The 25,336-nt window shown below is 40.4% G+C and overlaps 1 protein-coding gene across 4 annotated transcripts in view; it reads left to right on the top strand.

Moving 5' to 3' along the window:
* Positions 1–209: 209 nt before the first annotated feature.
* The window catches only part of KIF6 (kinesin family member 6), a 560,205-nt gene continuing 535,078 nt past the window's right edge, over positions 210–25,336 (top strand). For 3 of the 4 annotated variants that reach the window (XM_049891334.1, XM_049891323.1, XM_049891358.1), the window contains exons 1-3: positions 210–366; positions 4,036–4,145; positions 11,812–11,886. In XM_049891334.1, coding sequence (XP_049747291.1) covers positions 301–366; positions 4,036–4,145; positions 11,812–11,886 — 251 coding nt within the window. In that variant the 5' untranslated portion in view covers positions 210–300. The remainder of the gene's footprint in view (positions 367–4,035; positions 4,146–11,811; positions 11,887–25,336) is intronic. The other variant, XM_049891330.1, reaches the window with a different exon arrangement.

Here is a 25,336-nt window from a genome sequence, read left to right as displayed (position 1 = left end):
TCGCCCCACTTGACCACCGTTCAGCCTAGGTCTGGCGCTATATCCAAGTCCACATCGTTGCTCAGACGCTCGCGCAGCTTCTGTTCCCGGCCCCGCCCCAACTCCGCCCTTAAGCCCCTCCCCCTGTACCGCCTCTCCGTCTGCCGGCCAATTAGGGAGAGGAGGCGGTGTCCTGGTTGTCGCGGTGCTACTTGGGTAGTGTCCCTAGTTACTGTTGCTAACGCTGCGCGTCGCCGGGAATCAGAAGTTTTGGAAGCCAGAGCTGGAGAGGTCAAGGGTCAGTACAGTGCCGGGAAGGAGATGGTGAAGCAGACGATCCAGATTTTCGCGAGGGTGAAGCCCACTGTCCGGAAGCACCAACAAGGGGTACGGGCTGGAGCAGCAAGGGCGCCGGCGCGGTAGGGCCTCCCGGGCGCGGGGGCGGGGGCGGCACGCGAGGGGCCTGGTCCGCTATGAGGGGCTCTTTGTGGGGCGCTGGGTCCTACCCCAACCAAGGAGACCCATTGCCTTGGAGTCGACTCCGACTTATTGTGACCCTATATGACAGAGTAGGACTGCCCGAGTAGGACTGCCCCATAGGGTTTCCAAGGCTGTAATCTTTAGGGTAGCGGACTGCCACACCTTTCTCCCGTGGAGCAGCTGGTGGGTTTCCGTTAGCAGCCAGGGCTTAACCACAGCGCGCCACCAGGGCTTCTTGCCCTGAACACACAGATATACAGTACTCAGACTTAAGTTTTTGCACTGGGCGAATCACGTGTAAGCAAGAGATGTAAGTTCATACATGCCCAATACGGTACACATATACACAAAGCACGTACAGAGTGCTCTGCACACAGTGGGCCCTCAGTAATTTGTTCGCCAACTGCATTGTCTTTCTTCCACATAAGCATGAACCTTGACATCTGTTCGTTGCAGAAACATTAACCGAGCATTTACTAGGTGCTTCAATCTCAGAGGGTATAAAGAATGGTCCTTGCTCTACTTTGTGTGTTTCTTAGATGAGCGAAAACATTGTTTTCTCTGTCTGGAAGAGATCATAGTCATTCTTACCACTTCTTGAGAAATTGCCACTTGACAGGCACTTCATCTACATTATCTCTGATTCTCACTGAGACCACCGCAGGGCTTGTGCCATTTATCTCATTTTACAGATGAGGAAAAGGAGTCTCACATAGGTTAAATAATGCAGCCAAGCCACCCAGCCAGCTGGGGAGTGGCAGAGCTGTTATTTTTGTTAAGGTCTTTTGATTCCAAAGCTGCTTGCTCCTGTGACAAAACCTTTTGCCTCCTAACGTTAGATGAAGACAATTTGGATAATATTGATGAGTGCCTGGAACGGGTATATTATTAACAATATTTTATCTCTGTCCCAAATCTTTACTTTCCTGTACATGAGTAATGCCATCTCATAACATCTCATAATTTAGTATTAGTCTAACGTAATATATGTGTCTAAAACAAGGAGAATATAGTGTCTTCATCATCATCATCAGTCTTTTTACTCATGGAATACATTTAGAAGAAGGAGCATGAGAAGATTTCAAAGAAAATATTGGCTTTTTTTTTTTTTTTTCTTTTTAGGAACAAAGCAGTATGAAAAGGAACCATGGAGATTTTCTCATTTTCTGTCCTTTTTTACGCACTTACAAAGAAGGGTGTTTAAATGTGCATTAAAAAAAAAAAGTGCATCATACGTAACCTCAGTCTCCTCACCGCCATATTCTTAGCTAAAAATGTGGAAACTGAGTCTACGTGGACTCAGTAGTCAGAGCAGGTGCTAGGAAATGTAAAGTAAGAGGGTGAGTTGGGTATGTGTATATGGGAGGGGGTGAATGGAAAGTCTTGTATCTAATATTGAATTTTCCCTTTTCTTAAAACATCGTGCTTAGATATTGTCACGTGCCTCTTTTCACGTTTCTTTGGCAAGAGGGTTTGGAATTGACTGATTCTTCAGGAGTTATTTTCAGGTGTCATATTGTATTTTCATAATGTCAGATTCTCAGCGAGATACAACATTATGCCACACACACACACAAAGGCGAGAACATAGGTGAATAAATATTGAATTAGCGTATTCATCCTCTCCCATAGAAATCTCATGTTTTAGTACCGTTATCTTTTTGCCCTCCAAAAGTTGTACGGAAACCAGGAATGATTCAAAGGTATTTTCTTTCTTTCCTCTTCATTTTGCGACTCCATTACTTTATTAGTCTTGATCCTTAAGATACTATAAAATAAATTATAATAATTTATAGATTAATAAAGAAGATATGCAAGATGAACCTCTGTGATGATTTTAACAATGGTAATGCCTTTCTTTTGAACAGTGCTTTGTACATTTCAAAAATTTTCATAATTATTACATTTGTTCCGATTGTCTTCTATTCTAAAAACTAATGACCCTATCTCAAATAATAAATATTTTATGACTAACGGCAGGTAGCCACTATATTACACTAAACAAGTTTTCTGCTTCTGAGGGGATTTTCTTAATACTCCAAAGAATGGCTTCAACAGAGTGATGGAGGGTCACTGTGCCTGCGTGGGTTGATTCACCTTTCTGTCTTCTGTGGATTTGGCTGCCTCTGTCTTCTGAGTACTGAATGATACAGAATTTTTTACTGAATGGCATTCTTCACTCCTATGTGTTTCATGTCTTACACACCCCTTTCGCTCACCTGTTGAGCCATGGAACTTTTTTTTAATGTAGTGCCCTACAGAATATAATTTTTAAATGTCTCCTGAGAAAGCCTAGCCAGAAAACCTTGAACCTGATGCCATTACTATCTACAATTTATTTTTATAGAATGACTTTTCTACATGGAGTCTTCACATTTTAAATGAGAGTGTTCAATAAAAATCTGATGAGGAAAATTATTCAGACTTTCTGGAGATTTAGGTAGGCTTTTACTTGCTTAAGAATATGAGTTTCCCCCCATAATCAAGCATCTAAATGGGTCTTAAACAGGAAGTATTGCCTGTTTGAAAGAATTTTATTTCCTGGTGAAAGACAAGAAGTCTTTTAAAAACCTGTAAATCTAATGACTAACATTTTTATGATGCATTACAAAATGCTTCCATTTCCATTACATCATTTGATCCCTACAGCAATCTTGTGAGGGAGGCAGTTCCGTTTTCCTCATTTTACATATAAGGAACAGAGTCTGAAAGCAGTGGCTGGTCACACAGCTGGCGAACTGAGATCAGCATTGGACCCAAGTCTTTTGACATCAAATATTATGCTTTTCCTTATTTCACATGACCTCTTCATAGGTCTGACTCTTGATTTTCCTGGCCAATAACTAGAGGAGTAAGTAACCAAGAAGAGAATCAGAGAATGGTACAGTTGTACGGGTGCTGATTAAGCCGCTCTTTCCATGTAAGCTTAGAGAGGTTAAGTGATTTACCCCCAGGTCACTTGCCAATTAGTGGCTGAGCCGGGATGAGAACCCTGAAAAAGGCATCAAAGACATGTATTATACGCGTCTTTTGAAACCACACTTCTTTTATCAAATGCCTGAGTATGTCTCATGGAAGCTTAGGATTCTTTGAACATAACTTGAATTAGAGCTTTCTTGTGAGCTCTCTGAAAAGGCTCAGACCTAGTCCTTTTATCTCTGTGTCTAACATTTTATAATACATGTTCAGAAATATTTGTTGGATGCAGTAAAATGTTAATTTCTAATATATAATGCCCAAGCAATACTTAGGTTCTGTGTTACTATCAGGGCTATTGGCTTCTCAAAAACAGCAACAACAGAGACACTTAAATGCCCACATTTGAATATTAGTTCATTCAAAGATGACCTGAGCTTTGACAGAGCGTTTATTTAGGTTTCGCCTTTTGTTCAATTCCATGCATTTGTTTGAGTCCACACACAGTTCAAAGAGGAAAATTATCCAAGTTATAGTAGGTTATGACTTTTTATCTTAGAAGTACAATTTGTAAACCATTATAATGCATGTACTAATACCACAGTTAAGTCAAGCCATAATTTTACCATTTATTATTCATTTTTGTGTTCATATTTACAGATTTATTCAATAGACGAAGATGAAAAATTAATACCTACCTTGGAAATTATCGTACCACGTGATTTGGCAGATGGATTTGTAAATAATAAGCGAGAAAGCTACAAATTTAAGTAAGTTTATCTTTCCCCATTGCTTCTGTTTTATTATTGAGCTAACTCTGGTACTAGACCGATGTCCACTGTGTAGTCATTCGTTTCTTGTGGAGAATATAGTATGGTTCCCTGTGTTATTTAATAGATAGAACTCAAATTGTCTTTTCACAGTTGGGCCCAGGGTTGAAAAGAGGGTGTATTTCTGTATCCAAGATCATATTCTAAAATCTCAGCCTTCTTTACTACCTCTGTTTATCTTGTCTTACCCTTTTCCCTACTTAACCCACTATGGTTTAGGACTTTCAGGAAGTTCAGTGCATGACTAAACTTTATGAAGATAAGAATTTAAGGAACAACCTGTGTCCTGTACAGGGGAGCTTTCTCTAGAATGTAAATGATCCATGAAGCACATGTGCAGTTATGTGTATCCTATATCTGTGCAGTCCAGTATAGCAGTCACAGTCCACATGGAGATCTCGAGCGCTTGAAATATGGCTAGTCTAGACTGAGATGTGCTGTCTGTGTAAAGGGGCCCTGGTGGTTCGGTAGCTAAGTGCCTGGCAGCTAACCAAAAAAAAGGTCGGCAGTTTGAATCCACCAGCCACTCCTTGGAAACCCTATGGGGCACTCTGTCCTATAGGGTCACTATGAGTTAGAGTCAACTTGATGGAAATGGTTGTGTGTGTGTGTGTGTGTGTGTGTGTGTGTGTGTGTGTGTGTGTGAATGTAAAATACATCAAGAATTTTGAAGGCTTAATACGGAAAAAAAATGTAAGGTATCTCAAAGTCTTTTTCATAGTGAGTACGTAGTGGAGTGATAATATCTTCCACGTATATCAAGTAAAATAAAATATATTCACCTGTATCTTTCTATTTAATGTGGCTACTAGAAAATTTAAAATTGCGTATGCACTCACATTGTATCAGATAGTACTGAGCTGTATGGTTCAGGTGAAAAGCACCAAATGGCAACCTCTGGGTTGTTGTTGTGCGCTGTCAGTCGAATACAACTCATAGCAACACTGTCTTAGTCATCTAGTGCTGCTATAACAGAAATACCACAAGTGGATGGCTTTAACAAAGAGAAATTTATTTTCTGACTGTTCAGTAGGTTACAAGTCCAAATTCAGGGCGTCAGCTCCAAGGGAAGGCTTTCTCTCTCTGTTGGCTCTGGAGGAAGGTCCTTGTCCTCAATCACCCCCTGGTCGAGGAGCTTCTCAGGTGCAGGGACCCCATCACCAAAGGATGCTCTCTGCTCCCGGTGCTGCTTTCTTGGTGGTATGAGATCCCCAACTCTCTGCTTGCTTCCCTTTCCTTTTATCTCTTGAGATATAAAAGGTGGTGCAGGCCACACCCCAGGGAAATTCCCTTTACCTTGTATCAGGGAAGTGACCTGAGTAAGGGTGGTGTTAAAATCCCACCCTAATCCTCTCAATATAAAATTAAAATCACAAAATGGAGGACAACCACACAGTACTGGGAATCATGGCCTAACCAAGTTGATACACACATTTTTGGTGGGACATAATTCAATCCATGACAAACCCTATAGGACAGAGTAGAACTGCCCCTTAAGGTTTCCAAAGCTTTAATCTTTACTGAAGTAGACTGCCACATCTTTCTCCCAAGGCATGACTGCTGGGTTTGAACTGCCGACCTTTCGGTTAGCAGCCAAGCACTTAACCACTGCACCACCAGGGCTCTTAAGGGTTGTCATTAGTGCCTTTGATCTGAATACTCTTCTGGTAGTCAGGCCTTGAATTTGGGGATTACGGTTATTTCATATTACCTTTATTCTCCAGTTTTAGATGAAATCATTTCCTTTATTTGCCACTTTAATTTCTGGAGATGTTTGAGTCCAAGTTAAACCTGTTTGACCTCTGGTCCAGACTTCTATGGCAGATTTCTGGGTCCTGCTGAAGGAATCCTAACTGCTCTCTCACATTTCTCTCTAGGCCGTGTGTTACATAGGCCCTGTTTTGAGACTATTCATGCCCCTTTTCCTTTGGATAAAACCACCCCAGATACTTTATGTGATTTTTGTCCCTCTTTTTTTTTTTTTTAATTACTATTTGCTCTTAGTTTTTTGTCTCATAAAGAATCTTTTTTAGTCTTCACAACTCCACGCTTTGTATGTCTCTCATGTATGCCTCTCTCTCCCCCACTCCCTCCCTTCTTCTGGTCGCACCCCTTTTACAATAAGCACAAACGGGATTGCTAGTACATGGTTGCATAGTAAAGGCAGTCCTCACCTAGCCTTTATGACTCCCCACTGTCTTTCACTATATCCTGTAAGGAGTAGCCTGTAATTAATGTGTGGTGTACTTTTTTTGAAGGGAGCATTCTACCATTGATATAAGCATGCTACATACCTTAGTTGCTGTGACTTCAGGACAGCAGGCTTAGGCCAGTCTTTATAAAGCAACAATTTCTGAAACATTTTATTCAGCAGGGTTCCATCTGATTATTAAGAAACAATTGACCATGTCTCTATCTGTTGGCTTTTTCCGGAGTAGTCTTTGAATTATATAGATATAAACAGAGTTCATCTAAACATACACAGATTGAAAAAAACACCATTTGCTTATTTTTAAATCTCGAAATTATTCTTTCTAAATCTCTGAAATAAAAATACTGGTTTTAATGTTTAAAATAAATAAATTAATAAAATACATGTACATATGTTCAGTGATAAATATTTAAGCACCTTAAAGGATGTTTTCCCCTCAAGCAAATTCGTTTAATCAATAAATATTTGCTGCACCCACTGCATGCTCCCTGCCCCCAGGCCGTTTATAAAACCAAAAAACCCATTGCCGTCAAGTCGATTCCGACTCATAGCAACTCTATAGGACAGAATAGAACTGGCCCCATAGAGTTTCCAAGGAGTGCCTGGTGGATTGGAACTGCTGACCTTTTGTTTAGCAGCTGTAGCTCTTAACCACTATGCCACCAGGGTTATAGGGGTCAGGAATACAGCAGGAAACCCAACAAACTCTCTGCTCTTATGGCGCTTACAATTTTAGTGGGAGGAGAAAGACAAGCAGATAAATAAGTAAAAGGTATTGTATGCCAGAAAGTGATAAATGCCACAGAAGAAAATAAGGCAGAGGAGGGGACTAAGGAGTACTGGGATGGAATGAGGGGTAGGAGAGGGGAGGGATAGTTGCAATATTTAAAAAGCAGTCAAGGAAGGTGCTACAGTAAAGGTGCTATTTAAGCAAAGACCTGAAGGAGGTGAGGAAGCCAGCCACTCAGATATCTGAGGAATGAGAAGTCCGGGCAGAGGGAACAGCAAGTGCAAAGTCCATGAGATGGGAAAGTGCTTGGCATGTTCCAGGAATCATGGAGGGATCTGTGTGGCTGGGGCAGAGTAAGCAAAGGGGAGGGGAGAAGAAGATAGAGCAGAGGGTAGCAGGGGACCAGATCTTATAGAGCTTTGTAAGTCATCTTAAGGACTTAGACTTTTTTCCAAAGTATGACAGGGAGGCAATGCGGGGTTTTGAGCTGAGGAGTGAAATAATCTCACTTACACTTTACCAAGGTCACTCTTGGGGATGTGTGGAAAACAGCCTGGAGGAGCGGGCAAGGGAGACCAGTTAGGCTATTTCAGTGACCCAGGCAAGAAATGATGACGGCTTGAAGCAGGATGGTAGCAGTGGAAATATTGAGAAATAGTTGGATTTGGATGTAACGTGAAGGTTAGAGCTGATAGGATTTACTGATGAGTTGGATACAGAGCATAAGAGAAAGAGAAGAGTCAAGATGGTCCAAGAACTGAGCATTTAGAAGGATGGAATTGTTAGTTCTTGGGGTAAGAAGACTGCAGGGAGAACAGGTTTGGAGAGAGAGGAGATCAGAATATGTTTATCTTCTCCGAGATTAAGTAGATTTTAGAAAAAAGTTATACAACTTCCTAATAAATGAAAAGGCCTCTTAAGAATCAAGAAATCTAAGTGATGTCACCAAGCGCGTTATTGATTAGCTTCAGGAACATCGGTAAATTTCTTTGTCTATGTGGGCCTCAGCTTCTTCCTCTGTAAAAGACTAGACTGGATTTAGGAAAATTCCATCTAACTCTGTGATTTTAGTTTTTTGCTTCGGTGGTTTTCAGAAGATTGCTGATCATAATGCCTTTCCAGATTACTATGTAACCACATTGTAGACAATGAAATACCTTGTGACGATGATATTTGATGTGTAATTCGCATTATAGGATTTATTGTAAACATTGATGCTAAAATCTTCATTCCCAGAATGTGTGGGGAAAAGCCAATAAACTGAGGTAATTGCAATTGCTTGTGGTTCTATTGCCTGTTATTTTAAGTAGTGGAAGATGTCATTTTTCCCCAAGGAATTCAATATGCTTTATAGGTATTGTAATAAAATTACATTTTTGCCAAATTTAAACCTTGTTACAAGTGCCTGGTACAAAGTAGGCACTCAGTACAGGTTTGTTAAATGAATAGATCAATTAGTGAATGAAAATCCTGTAATTAATTTTGAATAAAGCACCTTTCAGTATAGATTTTGTGTTTGATTCAGTGCCTTGTTTAAAACTGGGCCATCTCTTCAGTTTAAACCAAACCAAAGCCATTGCTGACGCTGACCCTGTAGGATAGAGTGGAACTGCCACATAGGATGGATATCCAAGGCTATAAATCTTTTTTTTTTCTTTTAATTTTTATTGTGCTTTAAGTGAAAGTGTACAAATCAAGTCAGTCTGTCATACAAAAATTTATACACACCTTGCTGTGTACTCCTGATTGCTCGCCCCCTAATGAGACAGTATACTCATTGCCTCCACTCTCTCTTTTGTAGTCCATTCGGCCAGCTTCTGACCACTCCGTCCTCCCATCTCCCCTCCAGACAGGAGAGATGCCAACATAGTCTCTTGTGTCTATTTGATCCAAGAAGCTTATTCTTCACCAGTATCACTTACTATCCCATTGTCCAGTCCAAAGAGTTGGCTTTGGGAATGGTTCCTGTTTTGAGCTAACAGAAGGTCTGGAGACCTGGACCACCAGGGTCCTTCTAGTCTCAGTCAGACCATTAAGTCTGGTCTTTTTACGAGAATTTGGGGTCTGCATCCCACTGCTCTCCTGCTTTCTCAGAGGTTCTCTGTTGTGTTCCCTGTCAGAGCAGCCATTAGTTGTAGCCGGGCATCATCTAGTTCTTCTGGTCTCAGGATGATGTAGTCTCAGGTTTATGTGGCCCTTTCTGTCTCTTGGGCTCATAATTACCTTGTGTCTTTGGTGTTCTTCATTCTCCTTTGTTCCAGGTGGGTTGAGACCAATTGATGCAACTCATATGGCTACTTGCTGGCGTTAAGAACCCAGACGCCACTCTCCAAAGTGGGATGCAGAATGTTACCTTAATAGATTTTATTATGCCAATTGGCTTAGATGTCTTCTGAAACCATGGTCCCCAAACCCCTGCCCCTGCTATGCTGGCCTTTGAAGCATTCAGTTTAATCAGGAGACTTCTTTGGTTTTGTTTTAGTCCAGTTGTGCTGACCTCTCCTGTATTGTGCGTTGTCTTTTCCCTTCACCTAAAATAGTTCTTATGTACTATCCAATTAGTGAAAACCCCTCTCCCTTCCTCCATCCCCTCTCTCATAACCATCAAAGAATATTTTCTTCTCTGTTTAAACTATTTCTTGAGCTCTCATAATAGTGGTCTTATACAATATTTGTCCTTTTGCAACTAATTTTCACTGAGCATAATGCCTTCCAGATTCCTCCATGTTATGAAATGTTTCACAGATTCATCACTGTTCTTCATCGATGCGTAGTATTCGATTGTATGAATATACCATCTGTGGATGGGCACCTTGGTTGCTTCCATCTTTTTACTATTGTGAACAGTGCTGCAGTGAACATGGGTGTGCATATATCTGTTCATGTAAAGGCTCTTATTCCTCTAAGATATATTCCAAGGAATGGGCAAGGCTGTAAATCTTTACAGAAGCACATTGCCACATCTTTCTCCCGTGCTGGTGGATTTGAACTGTCAACCTTTCGGTTAGCAGCTGAGCACTTATCCACCAGGGTTCCTCTTTGGTTTACATGGTAGTATATGTAATTCCTATTGTTTAAAAAAGAATGGCTAATTCTAAGAAAGAATGACTAATTGATCTGCTCAGTCATCACCAACCTGGCAGAGAAGCAAACCAACCGTATCATCATCATCCTCAAAGGCACTGCTAAGAGTCTGTACAAGGAAATCATTGTGTTCAATGCTCTAACACGTGGGTAGGCACAGCCCCTGTTAGGTCAGTATCCATATCCAAGGCTCTGATACACCTATAGGGTTTTGAGGAGTGTTCTGGGCACGATGAACACTCAGTAAAAATATTGCTGTCTAAAATGGAATCTTGCCTGCTAAGTGACATTGTATCCGGAGTATTTTAGAATCTCTCTTTGTGTACGCTTTCATTTATTTGCTTCTCCAAAAAGGGGTGAGGGGGGGGCTTGATCAGTTATAGGGATTTTTTGAGGTTCATGTTGACTAAAGACAATGGATTTCATTCCATTTTATATTTCCAGTCCAGCCCCAGACATCCTTCTGAACTCCTCAGTAGTGGACATAGTCCTGCCTTTCACTCTTATCACTATTTATTTTTCACTTACATAGGCAGCCACATAGATCAAAGGTTCCTAAGTCACTCTGAAAGCTACTTAGGACAAGTGTTTGTCTTAAAGTTTTTACTTTAAAGTTTTTCCCCCTAATTTTTATTTTGAAAATTTTAAAATCTGCAGAGAAGGTGGAAGAACAGCCCAATCAACACTCATATGCCCATTGTGAGAGATTTGTCAGTTGTTAACATTTTGCCTTATTTTCTTTCTGTTTCTCTCTCTCTCTCTGCCTGCCTGCCTGCCTTCCTTTCATCATCCTTTCATAAGGGCTACACTGACTATTAGCAGCTTACCACACTGTAAAAGAATAGGTTTTATGTTTCGTATCCTAGATATTCCACTGTGCTGTGATCCTATACTAAGCTAAGTCAGAAGGCCTTGCAAGCAATGAACTTGACACCAAACCACCTCCTCACATCCCTAGCCATTGCCAAGCTGATACATACTTCTCTGTGCATGGTGTATCTATCTTAATTTACTTTTTGACTTTTTATTAGTGGTCAACAAAACAAAACAAACACAACCATCCTGAGAATTAAGCGACCACTAAATATTAGGATGCAGTACCTAAATAGTGGAAAATAAATCTCAGTGAAAATTTTTAAAAAGTGAGTTCACTAATCATACATTTCACAGTTGCTTTCTTTTCTTTACAGGTCAGACATCAAGTTCTTTGGCTGTTTATATCCTGTTCTTGGGTTTCCATTTCTTACAGTTATCTAGATCTGAATTTGATGCCAATTGTAGACACTGTCCCTCTTGAGAGCTAAAACAACACACAGTTTATCATTTGGTCCAAAGCCACTGCAGCTTTTCAGAGGGCTTTATTGTGCAGATCTTGTCAAAGCAATACTGTTTACCAGCCATTCGCATACAGGAGTACAACAGCGCAGTGTGATTGGGATGACAGGGCAAACATTGTGCTAAGTTAGGTAAGCCCAGTGATGTAAATATGGGGCAATTTACAAAGAAGATAAACAAGATTTATTAATCTGGTAGTGTTTGAGGGCTCAGCTGTGAAATAATTATCATTTTCACATTTGCAGATTTCAAAGAATTTTTGATCAGGCTGCAAAACAAGAGGCCATTTTTGAAAGCATTGCCAAACCTGTGGCTGAAAGGTAGGATTTCCCATATTTTGTTCAGTGGGTTAGTGATTTTCCATCTTGTCTTCAATTCTCAGGTAATCGTGGTGTTGTGCTTCAGTATATCAATTATATGCTCAGGCTGCAGGGCATGTAATGATGGTAGTGTGAATACCTTCTATTCATATACCCCTTTACTGTCTTACAAATGACTCATACCTATGTTATTTAGATCCTGAGCCTCAAAACAAACTAGTGAGATAGAATAGGTATTGTCACTCCCATCTTAAAAGATATGTAAACAGATTGCATGACACTGTTCGGGGTTGTGGGACTATTGGTGGTAGAATCTTAGATGGCTTTTTAAGTGTTAAGACCAGTGCACTTTCCTCAGTACAGTATTTCAGACATGGTTAGATGGTGAAGGATAAGGTAAGCAAGCACTTGGGAGGCTTAATGATGGTTGGCCCAGGGTGATTCTACCGCAGTGTAATAACTAATTACTAACTAGCACTTAGCTTCATAGGTCCCTTTTGTTTCTATATAACCAGATAGTTGCAGGCTGCTGGCTATCAGAACAAAACTCACTTGAGAATATGGAATTAACCTGAATGCCAATTTACTAATATATAATGGCAAAGTATCCTCAGGAGCAGACACTCAAGCCTTCTGATAAACATACTCTCCTCTTGTAGGCAATCTATATGGGAAAGTACTGCTAATAATACATGGTCCTGGCATCATTTGGATGATTGTAGTGACCTAATAGCCTTCAGATATACCCATCTTCATGATGAAAGAAAAAAAATATGTCTGCAAAATGAACCCATTTTTCAAGTCCACTAATCAGTATATCCTGCCCTTTGGACATTGCTGAAAATACATTGCCACATTTTGTCTCTCAAACTCTTGTTTTATGAATCTTACTCAAACCAGGTCTTTCTCTTTTAACACAGTTCTCACACTAGATAAAATACAATCAAGTAGGCTTACGCTATGTAGTTATACTCACAATCCAATATACTTACCTCATATTAAATCCAGGTCTCCTTGATTGGACGCCAGACATTTCTAAAATTCCCTTTCCTTTAGTAATCATTTGAGTTATTTCATTTTTCAGGCAGCTGGCCTCATCTGTTTTATTTTGAAACTTCAAGGAGAGAAGCTTCCTTTTTGTTTCATGGATGCCTGGTTTTTCCTTCCATTATTACGTATCTCTCCTGTCTTGATCCTACTTCTTCCTCCAGCTACTGCCATTTTATCTGCTGTTCTTTATAGAAAATTACTTTGAAATGGTTGACTGTATTTACTGCTCCAGTTCCTTTCTTGAACCCTGTTCCTATCAGGTTTAGGCCTACCACTCCACTGAAATTGCTTTTGTCAAAGTCCGGTATGGCTTCCATTTGGTAAATCCAATATTTGTCATTTCTCAGTCTTCGTGTTATTTGATTTGTCACCTATTTTGACACAGTTGATTCCTGTGCCCTCCTTGAAACACTTTCTTCACTTGGCTTCTAAGATACCACATCATCCTGGTTTTCTACTTACTTCACTAGCAGCAACTTCTTCTCACTTAATTTACTTGGCTTTAATTGTGTATAGTAACCATTTGTTCTTGCTGTTCCGTTTGCCTGGAATTTTCTTCCCTCAGAAATCTGCAAGGTTGCTTCCTCACACAACCATGAGGTTTTTGCTCACATGTCACCTTCTCAGTAAGGCCTTCCTTTACTACCCTGTTTGAGATTTCACCTGCATCATGCTTCCCTGTTTTATTTTTCTTTAGCATTCATCACCATTAAACATACTATATAGTTTGACTATTAACTAGTTTTTTTCTGTCTTCTCCTCCACTATAACAAAAGCTCCATAAAGGCAGGGGATTTGTTTTGTTCACTGGCTAGGCGAAGACACTCAACTCGATGATGACAAGTGCAGTGTCACTCTAGTCACAAGTTCTTAGCGAAGGATCATTTGGAGCAGAGCATAAACCCATTGCTGTCGAGTTAATTCCAACTCATAGCAACCCTATAGGACAGAGTAGACTTGCCCCATAGGGTTTCCAAGAAGCAGCTGGTGGATTTGAACTGCTGACTTTTTGGTTAGCAGACGAGCTCTTAACCACCATGCCACCAGGGCTCCAGTGGTGTGATCGACAGGCATTTATTACTTACAGAATAAACAGGACAGGGGTGAGTAGAACAGCACACATTGTCATCAGCCTAAAAAAAGAAAAACCAAACCCATTGCCGTTGAGTGGATTCTGACTCATAGTGACCGTATAGGACAGAGCAGAACTGCCCCAGAGGATTTCTAAGAAGCGAGTGGTAGATTTGAACTCCTGACCTTTTGATTAGCAGCTGAGTTCTTAACCACTGAGCCACCAGGGCTCTCATCAGCAGCCTAGGCTCCTAGAAGTTAGGCTGTCATCCAAGTTAGATCGCATCCAAGCATGTCCCAGTTCATGTCTTGGGAGGAGAACACTTAAGTTCCTCTCTTCCAGGATTAAATACTAATTAGACAGTCATGTCTATGTACCAAATAGCATGTAGAGAGAAAAGGTAGGGAAAGGGGAGCTAAATGGGGGTAATAAAAGGCAAAAAAAAAAAAAAAAAGGCCAAACTCATTGCTATCAAGTAGATTCTGACTTATAGTGAACCTATAGGACAGAGTAGAACTGCCCCATAGGGTTTCCAGGACTATAAATCTTTATGGAAATAGAGCGCCACATCCTTCTCCCATGGAGCAGCTGGCAGGTTTGAACCGCTGACCTTTTGGTTAGCAGACAGGCTCTTAACCACTGCACCACCAGGGCTCCTTAATAAAAGGTAAAAGGTGGTAATAAAAGTGGAAGGCTCCCTTCAGGCAATGGATATCATTTATTGTCCCTGTTCAGAGTAGGCTAGATTTACTTTACTGGTGCCAGAGAATAGCCCTTCCTCCTTTTCCGCACTAAGATAGAGTTCTGGGTTTCTTCAAAGGGCAGTTATCTCCCCCTAAAGCACATGCACACTTTATGTCTGTTAGTAGTTATTACGTCTATTAGCAACTAGGGAGAGCGTGAGGGGGCATTTATAATACAGCACACCTGTGAATCCAGCAATAAGATGTCAGAAATTAAAGGCAAAACCATTTGAACCCCAGAAGCTCAAGCTGGTCCTAGTGGATCATATTTTTTATCAGTACGACACATTCCTCATTGTCTTTTCAATGTTTTTCTCCTTTAGTTCCATTTTCCCTGAAATTATTTTTGCTATATATATATTTTTTTTTTTCGCCTGTTAGCCCTATCTGGTTTACCATTCTTCATCTCTTCCTTAAGTTTCCCTGTTATAATTAGTTTTTAAGTATGGGGCTGGTAAATAGAATATTTGGCCTTTTTAGCCAAACTCTGATTCCTTGATCTTTAATTGATGAATTTAAATTGTTCGTATTTATTATGACTACAGTGTGGAGCTGTTCTGCCTATCATATTTTTTCTACTTATCATAGTTCCTCTTTTTTTATTTTCTGCTTTTTCTAAGTTTGTGCTTTTTTGTTTTGCTGTGCTGCTATTCCATTTTCTCAAATTGCATGCTTCTAGTGGTTATGCTTGTAGTTTACATTCAGGTCTTTAAGCTTTTTTTTTAAGGTATTTTAAGGTATTTATTAAAAAATAAATATATATATATTTTATTTAAGCTTATTTATATTTTTCTCAATATCTAAATTTTGTTCATCTGTTTTTCTATCCCCCCTTAACCAATTAAGAACCTTAGCATACTTTTACTTTGCCTCTCCTAATCCTCTCATCATTTCCAGTGTTGCGGTCAACTGAAATTTCATTCTGCATTGTTATTTGTCATTTTTATTATCAGCATTTATTTAACTGTAAGCTATAAAAGATTTCTTTGCCCACCTCTATTTCTTGTACTCATGCACATTTTATAGATTCCTTTTTATTTTTGCTGGTAATTATCCTCTAGGAATTTTTCAGAAAGAGTTCAAGAATGGGGAACCTTTTGAAGCCTTCCCTTTCCCTTCATAGTTAAATGGTAGTTTTACTGGTTACAGAATTCTAGGTTGAAAATTCTTTTCTCCGAACTTTGAAGATATTGCTCCATTGTTTCTTGCATGCAGTGTTGCTGAAAAGATGTCAGTGTCAATCTGATTCTTATTCCTTTCTAAGAAATACTAGTTTTTAGTTTCTAGAAGATTTTAGTTTTTTTAATTCTTGTTTTTATGAAATTTCACATCAACGAATTTAAGTATGGATATTTTTCATGAATTCTTCTTATCTCTCATCAAGCTATTGTAATCAATATTCAAGCTCAGGGGTCATCAGATTGATAATTTATTTGATCATTTAAACAATAATTTTCTTCCCTCTAATATCTCTATTCTTTCTTTCTGGACTTCTGTTAGATGGGCATTGGAACTACCAGTTCTACCCTTCAAACATTTTAACAATCAATTAATGGTTCCCAACTGTTTGTCCTTTGGTCCTGAGTTCTGGAAGACTCTTTCGGCTCAATCTTCCAGCATGGTAATTTACTTTTCAACTGTGTCCATTCTGCTATATGGCCTATCTCTTAAATTTTTTATTTTTACAATTTTATTTTTAATTTTTATGAAATAAAAAACAGGCTATTATTGTTTATGGATGCCATATCCTCTCCTACCCTCTGAAGATAATTATTATATTCTTTTGAAATACATGCATGTTTCCCTTTAGGTGCATATTCTTCTACTGTTGAGTTTGGTGCCTTGCTTTCCTGGTATAGATTTTTCCACACATTTGGTGGTTCTTAGTGGTGGGCTTCTCACTGTCTTTTGAGAGTACCATTTGTTTACCTGAGGATACTGTTTCTGTTCACTGTGGTCCACCCTCATGTTTGTGGGGAAGGGATGGCACATGCTTTGGGCAGGGTGTGCCCTGAGCTTATCTGCTGGGTGTGAGGGTCCTCTGTCCTCCTGGGTGTTGCTGACCACCAAGTCCTCTGTGTGCTGTCACTAATTCAAGCTCCCACTATGCAGAAATGTGTGCTGTGACAGAATAGACAAATGGGACAGATTATTCTTTTCCTTTGTTTCATCTCTAAATTAGAGGGTTATTAAGTAAATTAACTCACTAAATTAAGAGTGCAGGGGGAAAATCACTATTTTCATTGACTTGAAATATGTCATATACACTGTGTTCACACTTTATGCAATTAAATTGTATGACTTTGGGTGGTAGGACATAAAATATTTTACTAAAGTCACAGTGAAGTAATGTACATAATTTGAAAGACCTCATTAATGGAAACTGTTATAGTTAACCACTGCTGCTGTAAGAGAAATACCACAAGTGGATGGTTTTAACAAAGAGAAATTTATTCTCTCACAGTCTAGTAGGATAGAAGTCCAAATTCAGGGTGCCAGCTCCAGGGGAAGGCTTTTTCTCTCTTTCAGCTCTGGGGGGAAGAGCCTTATAATCAATCTTCCCTTGGTCTAGGAGCTTCTCTGTGCAGGAACCTCGTGTCCAAAGGATGCACCCTGCTCCCAGCGCTGCATTCTTGGTTGTATGAGGTCCCCATGTCTCTCTGCTTGCTTCTCTTTTACATCTCAAAAGAGATTGGCTGAAAACACAATCTCATCTTGTAGATTGAGTCCTGCCTCATTAACATAACAGTGACTAGTCTTGCCTCATTAATATCATAGAGATGGGATTTACAGCACATTGGAAAATCACATCACATGACAAAATGGTAGATAATCACACAATACTGGGAATCATGGTCTAGCCAAATTGACAGCTATTTTGGGGGGACACAGTTTAATCCATGACATTCCACCCTTTGGCCCCCCCAAATTCATGTCCTTGCCACCTGTAAAACACAGTCACCCCCTCATGTCAGAGCAAAAGTCTTAATTCAACTCCAAGTCCAAAATGTGAAAATTCCTCTTCATCTGTGAAATCTAGAATACAAGTTATCTGCTTCCAAAGTACAGTAGTGGAACAGGCACAAGCTAGGCATTTCCATTAGAATTGAGAGAGATTGGAGGGAAAGAAGGGATAAAAGGAACCAAGCAAGTCAGCAGAACACATTACATTAGCCCTCAAGGCTTGAAAATAATCCTCTGTACTCTGAGATCATTTACACAATGGCCCTGCCCTTCAGACTCTAGGTATTGGCTATACTCTTCAGATTCTGAGTGGAGGCCGCTCTACCCTGGGCTTCAGCTCCGCTTTCTAGGCCTATTGGAATGGCAACTTCTTGGGCTGCCCCATTCTCCTAGTCCATCTGAGTGAAGACTCCAGAAGTAGTGGCCATACCCTTTGAGACTGAGGCAGTTCTGCTTCCTCTGTTCCTTGTCTCTTCAGCTTCTGCTTCCAGGTTCCTTGGCCTCTCGGCCCCTTGGACCTCACTGTCCACATCTGCCCTGCTGGGGCACGTGTTCCAAAGCTCTGGAACTCTACCAGTAAATCACATTTCTTTCCAAAATCCATAATTCAGAAATTTTGGTAATTTAAGCTTATCTTTTCCTACTTTGTCCAAATCAGTGATATTATGCTGTATGCCTGTCCAAAATAGTGGTGAGAAGTTTTAAAGCTTTAACAGATTTTGTGTCACGGGAAATTAAGTAAAGAAATCTTTGCAGTTATCTATTTTTTTTTTTTATTATTTAGTACATCTCTACTAGGAAGTACTTCATCATGCTGCCTCTTTTAAACTTTTTTTTTTTTCCTCAGAATATATCCTATGTTTATTAATGACATGTACAAACTACATTTTATCACATTAATTTTGTTCACTGAAGTTTGGACCACAAACGTGTGTGGTATTGCAGTATGTAAGACAGTGTAGTTTTATTTGCTATTTTACCTGGCATTACACCTGTCAAGCTGGAGTACCTGGATTTCTGAAATACGTGATGGTTTACCAGGGAGGACCTGAAGCCACGAGTTAAACATGATACATCATCCTGGAGTGTCAATTTTACTTGAAGATTAGGGAGAAGCCTTTGAAGTCTTTAGATTTTTATGAGGGTTTGCCACATGTATCTGGAAGTCTGGCAGAATCTCAGTTTTCCAGTACAGCCAATCTAATATCTTACATAAAAACTTGGCATGTGGGATGTTTACGTGAAGTGAGTGATTTTGGAAAAATTTGGAAATTTGGTGTTTTGGCGGAACATGGTAGTTTCACTAGTGTGGTTGCATCAAAGTGAATAGGATGCACACTGCAATGAGCACTAGTTATGCCGATGGCACAGGCCCTCGTAGCCAAAGTACATGCACAGCAACAAGGCCAACCAGCATGGTTTTTGAAGAGCTGATTAGTCACCTTGTGAACCATTATTATAATTTCACTAGTGATGAACAGGGGCCCTGGTGGCACAGTGGTTAAGAGCTTGGCTGCTAACCAACAGGTTAGTAGTTCAAATCCACCAGCTGCTCCTTGGAAACCCTATGGGGAAGTTCTACTCTGTCCTATAGGGCCACTATGAGTTGGAATATCAAGTGCAGCCTTTCAGTTTATACAAAGGAGACCCATTGCCATTGAGTCAATTCTGACTCACAAAGGAAAGGTGAAGGGAAAAAGAAAACCCCTAGGGCTACAACCTCAGATTTGGAAGATGTGTTAGAATACCTGGGTACATGCAGTCTGTTTGGGTGGGAGGCCAGGACTTAGAGGGGATTTTTCCCCTGGAAGGGGCAGTACCATATTTTCTGTGGGGCCAGGGCCAGGGCCTACCAGGCCTGGGGTCTCTGAGTGTCAAGAACTACCTGGGCCTTGAGCAGCAAAAAGTGGAGCAGCCATGAGGTTTTCACCTCTGTCTCTTTAGGAAACAAGCACTACTGAAGATTCTGTGGGTTGTATAACTCACCCAGTCCTACCTGCCCAAGCAGAGTAGAAATCCTGCAACTTCAAGATAATGAAGCCAGGATAGGGGAGAAGGAAGGCCACAAAAAGTTATTTTAAAAAAATGTTAGTCAGTTGTTCACCTCTTTGTGCTCATGCTTCTACTTTGTCTGGGTCAAAAATTTTGGCTTCTAGTGAAATTAAGGTTGGCAGTTCGAATCCACCAGGCTCTCCTTGGAACCTCTATGGAACAGTTCTACTCTGTCCTGTAGGGTTGCTATGTGTCAGAATCGACTCGATGGCAATGGGTTTGGTTTGGTTTTGTTTAGTGAAATAGTGTAATTCTGGCCTTAGCCCTGCAACAACTGACTATGTGACTCTGGGTCAGATACATCACTTCTGAATCAGTTATTCCAACTGAAAATGATACCAAGTTGGCAAGGTTGTTTTGAGGATGAAATAAAATAATGCATATGAATGTACTCTATTAAATGCCCTATTCAATGTAAAAACAAAACAAAACAAAAAATTGTCATCAAGTTGATTCTGACTCATAGCGGCCCTATAGGACAGAGTAGAACTGCCCCATGTGGTTTCCAAGGAGTGCCTGGTGGGTTTGAACTGCCAGCCTTTTGATTAGCAGCCGTAGCTCCTAACCACTACGCCAGCAGGGTTTGCATTCAGGGTAAAGGATGAGAAATTAGAAATCTTTATTGTCTTTGCCACTTTAGAACTATGCCCAGGGACTTCTGGTTCCAGACCAAGATGGAGTAGATGCACTTCTCATTAAGTACAACTAAAACCCTGGACATTATACATAAAACAAACATAGACTCTGAAAGGTGGAGAGAAGAAGGTAGACCAGGTAGGGACCTTGGGACCTGAGGAATGACCCAGTGGTGAGTTCCCAGGGTTTTCTTTTGCCTGTTATATTCCAGATTGGTTACTTGAGAAACTGACAACCCAGAAACACCAGTGGATCAGACAAAAGCAATAAGAAAAGACTGTTCTCTCCAGCCAAAGGACCAGAAAAAGGGCAGCCTAGCAAGATAGAAAACTTTTAGATACTAACTGTCCTACTCCATCCAAACACCATGGAAAAAACTCACAGGTCCTCCACCACCCTTGTCAACAAAGGCCTGGCTGTAGTGAGGCACCCTGTTTCTCACCACGAGAGTGATAGCAGAGAAGAGTGAGTGGGGAACTGGGATTTTAATTGCCACTTACAGCCGTCTGCCTCACCAAGTGTCAGTGGGGATCCTGGACTTCCCCCACCACCCAGTAGTAACAAGATGTCCTTCATCCTTCCAGGTGGAGTCAGAGGAGATTAAATAGGAAGCTGGAAGGTTCACCACTCTCCATCCCTAACAAGATCTTCCTTATTCAGCCCTGGTTTCAGTGGAGGATTAATAACAGGCTGTCCTCCCTCTCCCTGCCAGGGAGATGTCAGTGGAGGCCAAGAGGAGAGCCTGAAGTTTCACCTGTACCCGGTAGCAATGAGGTCTCTCCATGGGTGTCATGGGAGGCCAAGTGGGGAACCTGGGCTTTCACCCTGTACACCCCCCCCAAATCTGGCAATAGTGATATACTGCCTCATTTCCCCGACTGGCCTGGTATCAGAGGAGGCCTGCTAGAACACAAAATTTAAATAAGATCTTCAGTCTCATAACATAATCCCTAAAATATCCGGGATACAATTGAAAATCATGCATTATACCAACAACCAGGAAAATCTCAGTTGGCATTAGAAGAGACAATCGGTTAATGCCAAAACCTAGATAACACAGATGTTGGAATTATCTGACAAGAATTTTAAAGCAGTTATCATAAAAATGCTTTTTTTAATCATAAAAATGCTTCAACAATTATAAACATTCTTAAAACAAGTGAAAAGGTATAAAGTTTCAACGTAGAAAAAGACGATATAAAGAAGCACAAAATGGAAATTGTAGAAATGAATAGTATAATAACCAATTAAAAAATGTGATGGATGGGCTCAACAGCAGAATGGGGAGAAGAGAGGAAGGAATTAGTGGACTCAAAGATTTAACAATAGAAATTACCTAATCTGAAGAAGAAAGAGAAAGTAGACTGGGAGGAATAGAACCTCAGGGATCTGTGGGACTATAATAAAACATTTATGTCATCAGAGTCCCAGACGGAGAGGAGAAAGAGGTTAGGGGTGAAAAATATTCCGAGAAATAATAGCTAAAAATTTCCCAAATTTGGCAAAAGAAATAAACCTACAGATTCAAGAAGCTAAGCAAATCCCAAACAGAATAAACTAAAAGAAGTCCATGCCAAGGCGCGTCATAATCAAACTTCGGTAAAGACGAAGGAACAAAAAATTCTTGAAAGTAGAGAAAGAAAAAACAACATCCTGCCTATACTAAAAAAACCCAACCAAATCCACTGCCATCGAGTTGATTCCGACTCATAGCGACCCTATAGGACATAGTAGAACTGCCCCATAGAGTTTCCCAGGAGCGCCTGGTGGATTTGAACTGCCAACCTCTTGGTTAGTAGCCGTAGCTCTTTACCACTACACCACCAGGGCTTCCATCCTGCCTATAGGGAGAAACAATTTGAATGACAGTAGATTCTCATCAGAAACCACAGAGGCTGGAGGAAAGTAAAAGAGCATTTTTCAAGCGCTGAAAGAAAACTGTCAACCCAGAATTCTGCATCCGGTGTAATTATCCTTCAGGAATGAAGGGGAAAGGAAGGCATTTTCAGATGAAGAAAAACTAGGAGAAATCTGTCACCAACAGGCTTACCCTAAAAGATTGGCTAAAGGAAGTTCTTGAAAAGAATGGAAATGAAAAAACAAGGAATCGGAACATTACAAAGGAAGAAAGAACAACAGCATAAAAATACAGATTGATACAATAGACTTTCCTTCTCTTCCTAAGTTTTCTAAATTGTTTGATGGTTGAAGCAAAAAATTAACATTGTCTTACATGAATCTCAGTGTATATAGAGGAAATGTTTAAGACAATTATAAACAGGGCAGGGTAAAAGGACTTAGAGGGAGGTAAGTTTTCTGTACTTCACTCAAACGGGTAAAATGTCGGCAGCAGCAGATCTCTGTGGTAACGGAATAGTTTTGTATCTTGATTGTAGTGATGGTTACAGGAATCTGTACATGTCATAAAATGGCACAGAATTACATGCACACGTTGTACTAATGTCAACTCAACTGGTTTTGATAATGTGCTATAGTTATGCAAGATGTGACCATTAGGGGGAACTGGTAAAACCCTGGTGGCGTAGCGGTTAAGTCCTACGGCTGCTAACCGAAAGGTCAGCAGTTCAAATCCTCCAGGCACTCCTTGGAAACTCTATGGGGCAGTTCTACTCTGCCCTGTAGAGTTGCTATGAGTCGGAATCGTCTAGATGGCAGCGGGTTTGGTTTTGGTTTTGGGGGTAAAGGATACACAGGAACTCTGTGAACTCTCTTTGCAACTTCCTGTAAATTTATAATTATTTTAAAAGAAAAAGTTAAAAGTATTTCCAGAAACGATCATTTTAGTGCCATTTGTTCTGTGACATTCTTCTCTTTAGTAAGGTAGGTAATCTAGATTATTAGGCTTGAACTTCTACCACGTGGGACTCAATAAGGCTAATCCCATTTGATATTCACGAAAACGTGCCTGACAGCAAACATTTTTTCCTCCCTAAATTGGCTTTCAGGAAGAAAACACTGGTTACCATCAAATTATTAAAAAAAAAAAAAAGACTCCCACAGATCAGCTCAATTTCTGGCCACAATTACACTTGACCAGACGTTTTGTTTATAAACGTGTCTGTGCTTAGCCCCACTTCCTGCTACACTGAATTTCCTGAAAGCCTTACATTTCTGGCTTTTGTGATTTTACTATTATTGTTAAATTTAACTTTTAAGTGTAATACTTTTCAAATTATATTTTCAACTAAGAGAATGATTTCGACGGTAACAACAGGAACCCTAACATCTCAGCTTAAAAAGAAGAAAGTCTACAAGATGATGGCCTTGAGGTGCTCCATCAAGATCTTAACAAGGAAGGGGATAATATTGTCACTGTTGTCACTCCACTAGTGAACCTGGAGAAGGCAAGAGCAGTCGAACTAACAAGCGTAGATTGTACTAAGGATGCACATTTTATTGTTGTAGGTAAACAAATGAGTCTAAAGCTTGATGTCACCTCTTAAGAATAATTGACCAAGTAATTGCACGGTAGTGTCATGTTTAGGATTATAACTATGAGGCAAAGCTATTTATAATCCACATGATAAAATGACCTACAAAAGAAAAAAAAAAGCTTGAGAGTTGTATGGAGAGATTTGATTGTGGGGACTTTGAGTTCTCTGACACGTGATGAAAATGACAGAATCAGTGGTAAAATAAAATGCATTGCTTGAATTAAAACAGGTTCCCCTGGAACCCCGAGACAGTGAAAAGGACTGACCAGTGGATCAGAGATGCTTTCACACAATCCATGTGACTCCTTAGCAAGAAGATACTTGTCTTAGGCAGGCCCTGAAACTAGAATTCGAGTGAAAGTAGTTTGTTGGAGAGGTGAGCCCAGAATGTACCTGTAGGGGAGTAGGGAAGTGAGATAGGGAAGGAAGGGAAGACATTTTTAGGTACATTAAAGAACAGGTTGCCACTGTGGGCAACTGGGACTTGGTCCTAATGGTATCGGTGTCCTCTGGGAAACTGAGAGGAACGTGCCTCAGAGTTGTCCCACCCAAGGGGCAGAGAAGCTGGGGTATTTAACCACCCCAGTCCATCCCTGAAAGGGTCCCTAAGTGACACAAATGGTTAAGTACTGGATTACTAACTGTAAAGTTTGGCAGTTCGAACTCAACCCTCAACCAAAGTGCTCTGGAAGAAAGGCCTGGCAGTCTGTTTCCAAATAGTCATGGCTTTGAAAACCCTATGGAGCAATTCTACTCTGTGCACATGGGATTGCCATGAGTTGGAATCCACTCAGTGGTAACTGGTTTGGTCCACCATTAGGTTAAAAAAAAAAAGAGGATTGCTCAAATGCTCAAACTGATATAGTTAACTTCTTGGCGTCAATCTTGTGCATCAATCAAATGAGCTCCTTTAGGCTGGAAACAACAGATGCTGTCTATAAGAAGCCATCAGCATAACGGGAACAGAAGTCCTGAGCAGATAGGGGCAGGGCACTGACTGCTTCAACTACAATACACCCACATTTCCCCAGTTGTAGCCTGAAAACTTCCGGGCTTCTCTCCTTAGCAATTACCTTGATAACAAAGGAGCTTAAGACATAATCCGAAAGAAAAACAAAAACTGATGTCACTTGTATCTACATCTGTATGTGAGACTGAAATTTCAAAACATCATGCTACCAGGATGGAAAAGAGAAATTCTCTGCATGTTGAGTGTGGGTGAGAGCTTGCCTCATTTCTTCCCAATATATTGAAATTCACATTCTCAGTAGTATCATTTTGCCCATTAATCCTTGAAGATAATAGGAAACTCTTCCCATTTGTAAATAATCTAAAACTTTACAAAAAAATTTTATTGCTATTCCTCAAGCACACCAAGCACGTTCCTAACCCAGGGCCTTTGTACTTGCTGTTCCCTCTACTTGGAACCCTGGTCTCCCAGGTGTGTTCCCTGAGGTCCTTCAGGCCTCTGCTCAGAT

Source organism: Elephas maximus, chromosome 1, assembly GCF_024166365.1.
Source record: "Elephas maximus indicus isolate mEleMax1 chromosome 1, mEleMax1 primary haplotype, whole genome shotgun sequence".
NCBI lineage: Eukaryota > Metazoa > Chordata > Mammalia > Proboscidea > Elephantidae > Elephas > Elephas maximus.
The sequence above is the reverse complement of the archived record's forward strand: the minus strand, read 5'-3'. Positions and strand labels throughout refer to the sequence as shown.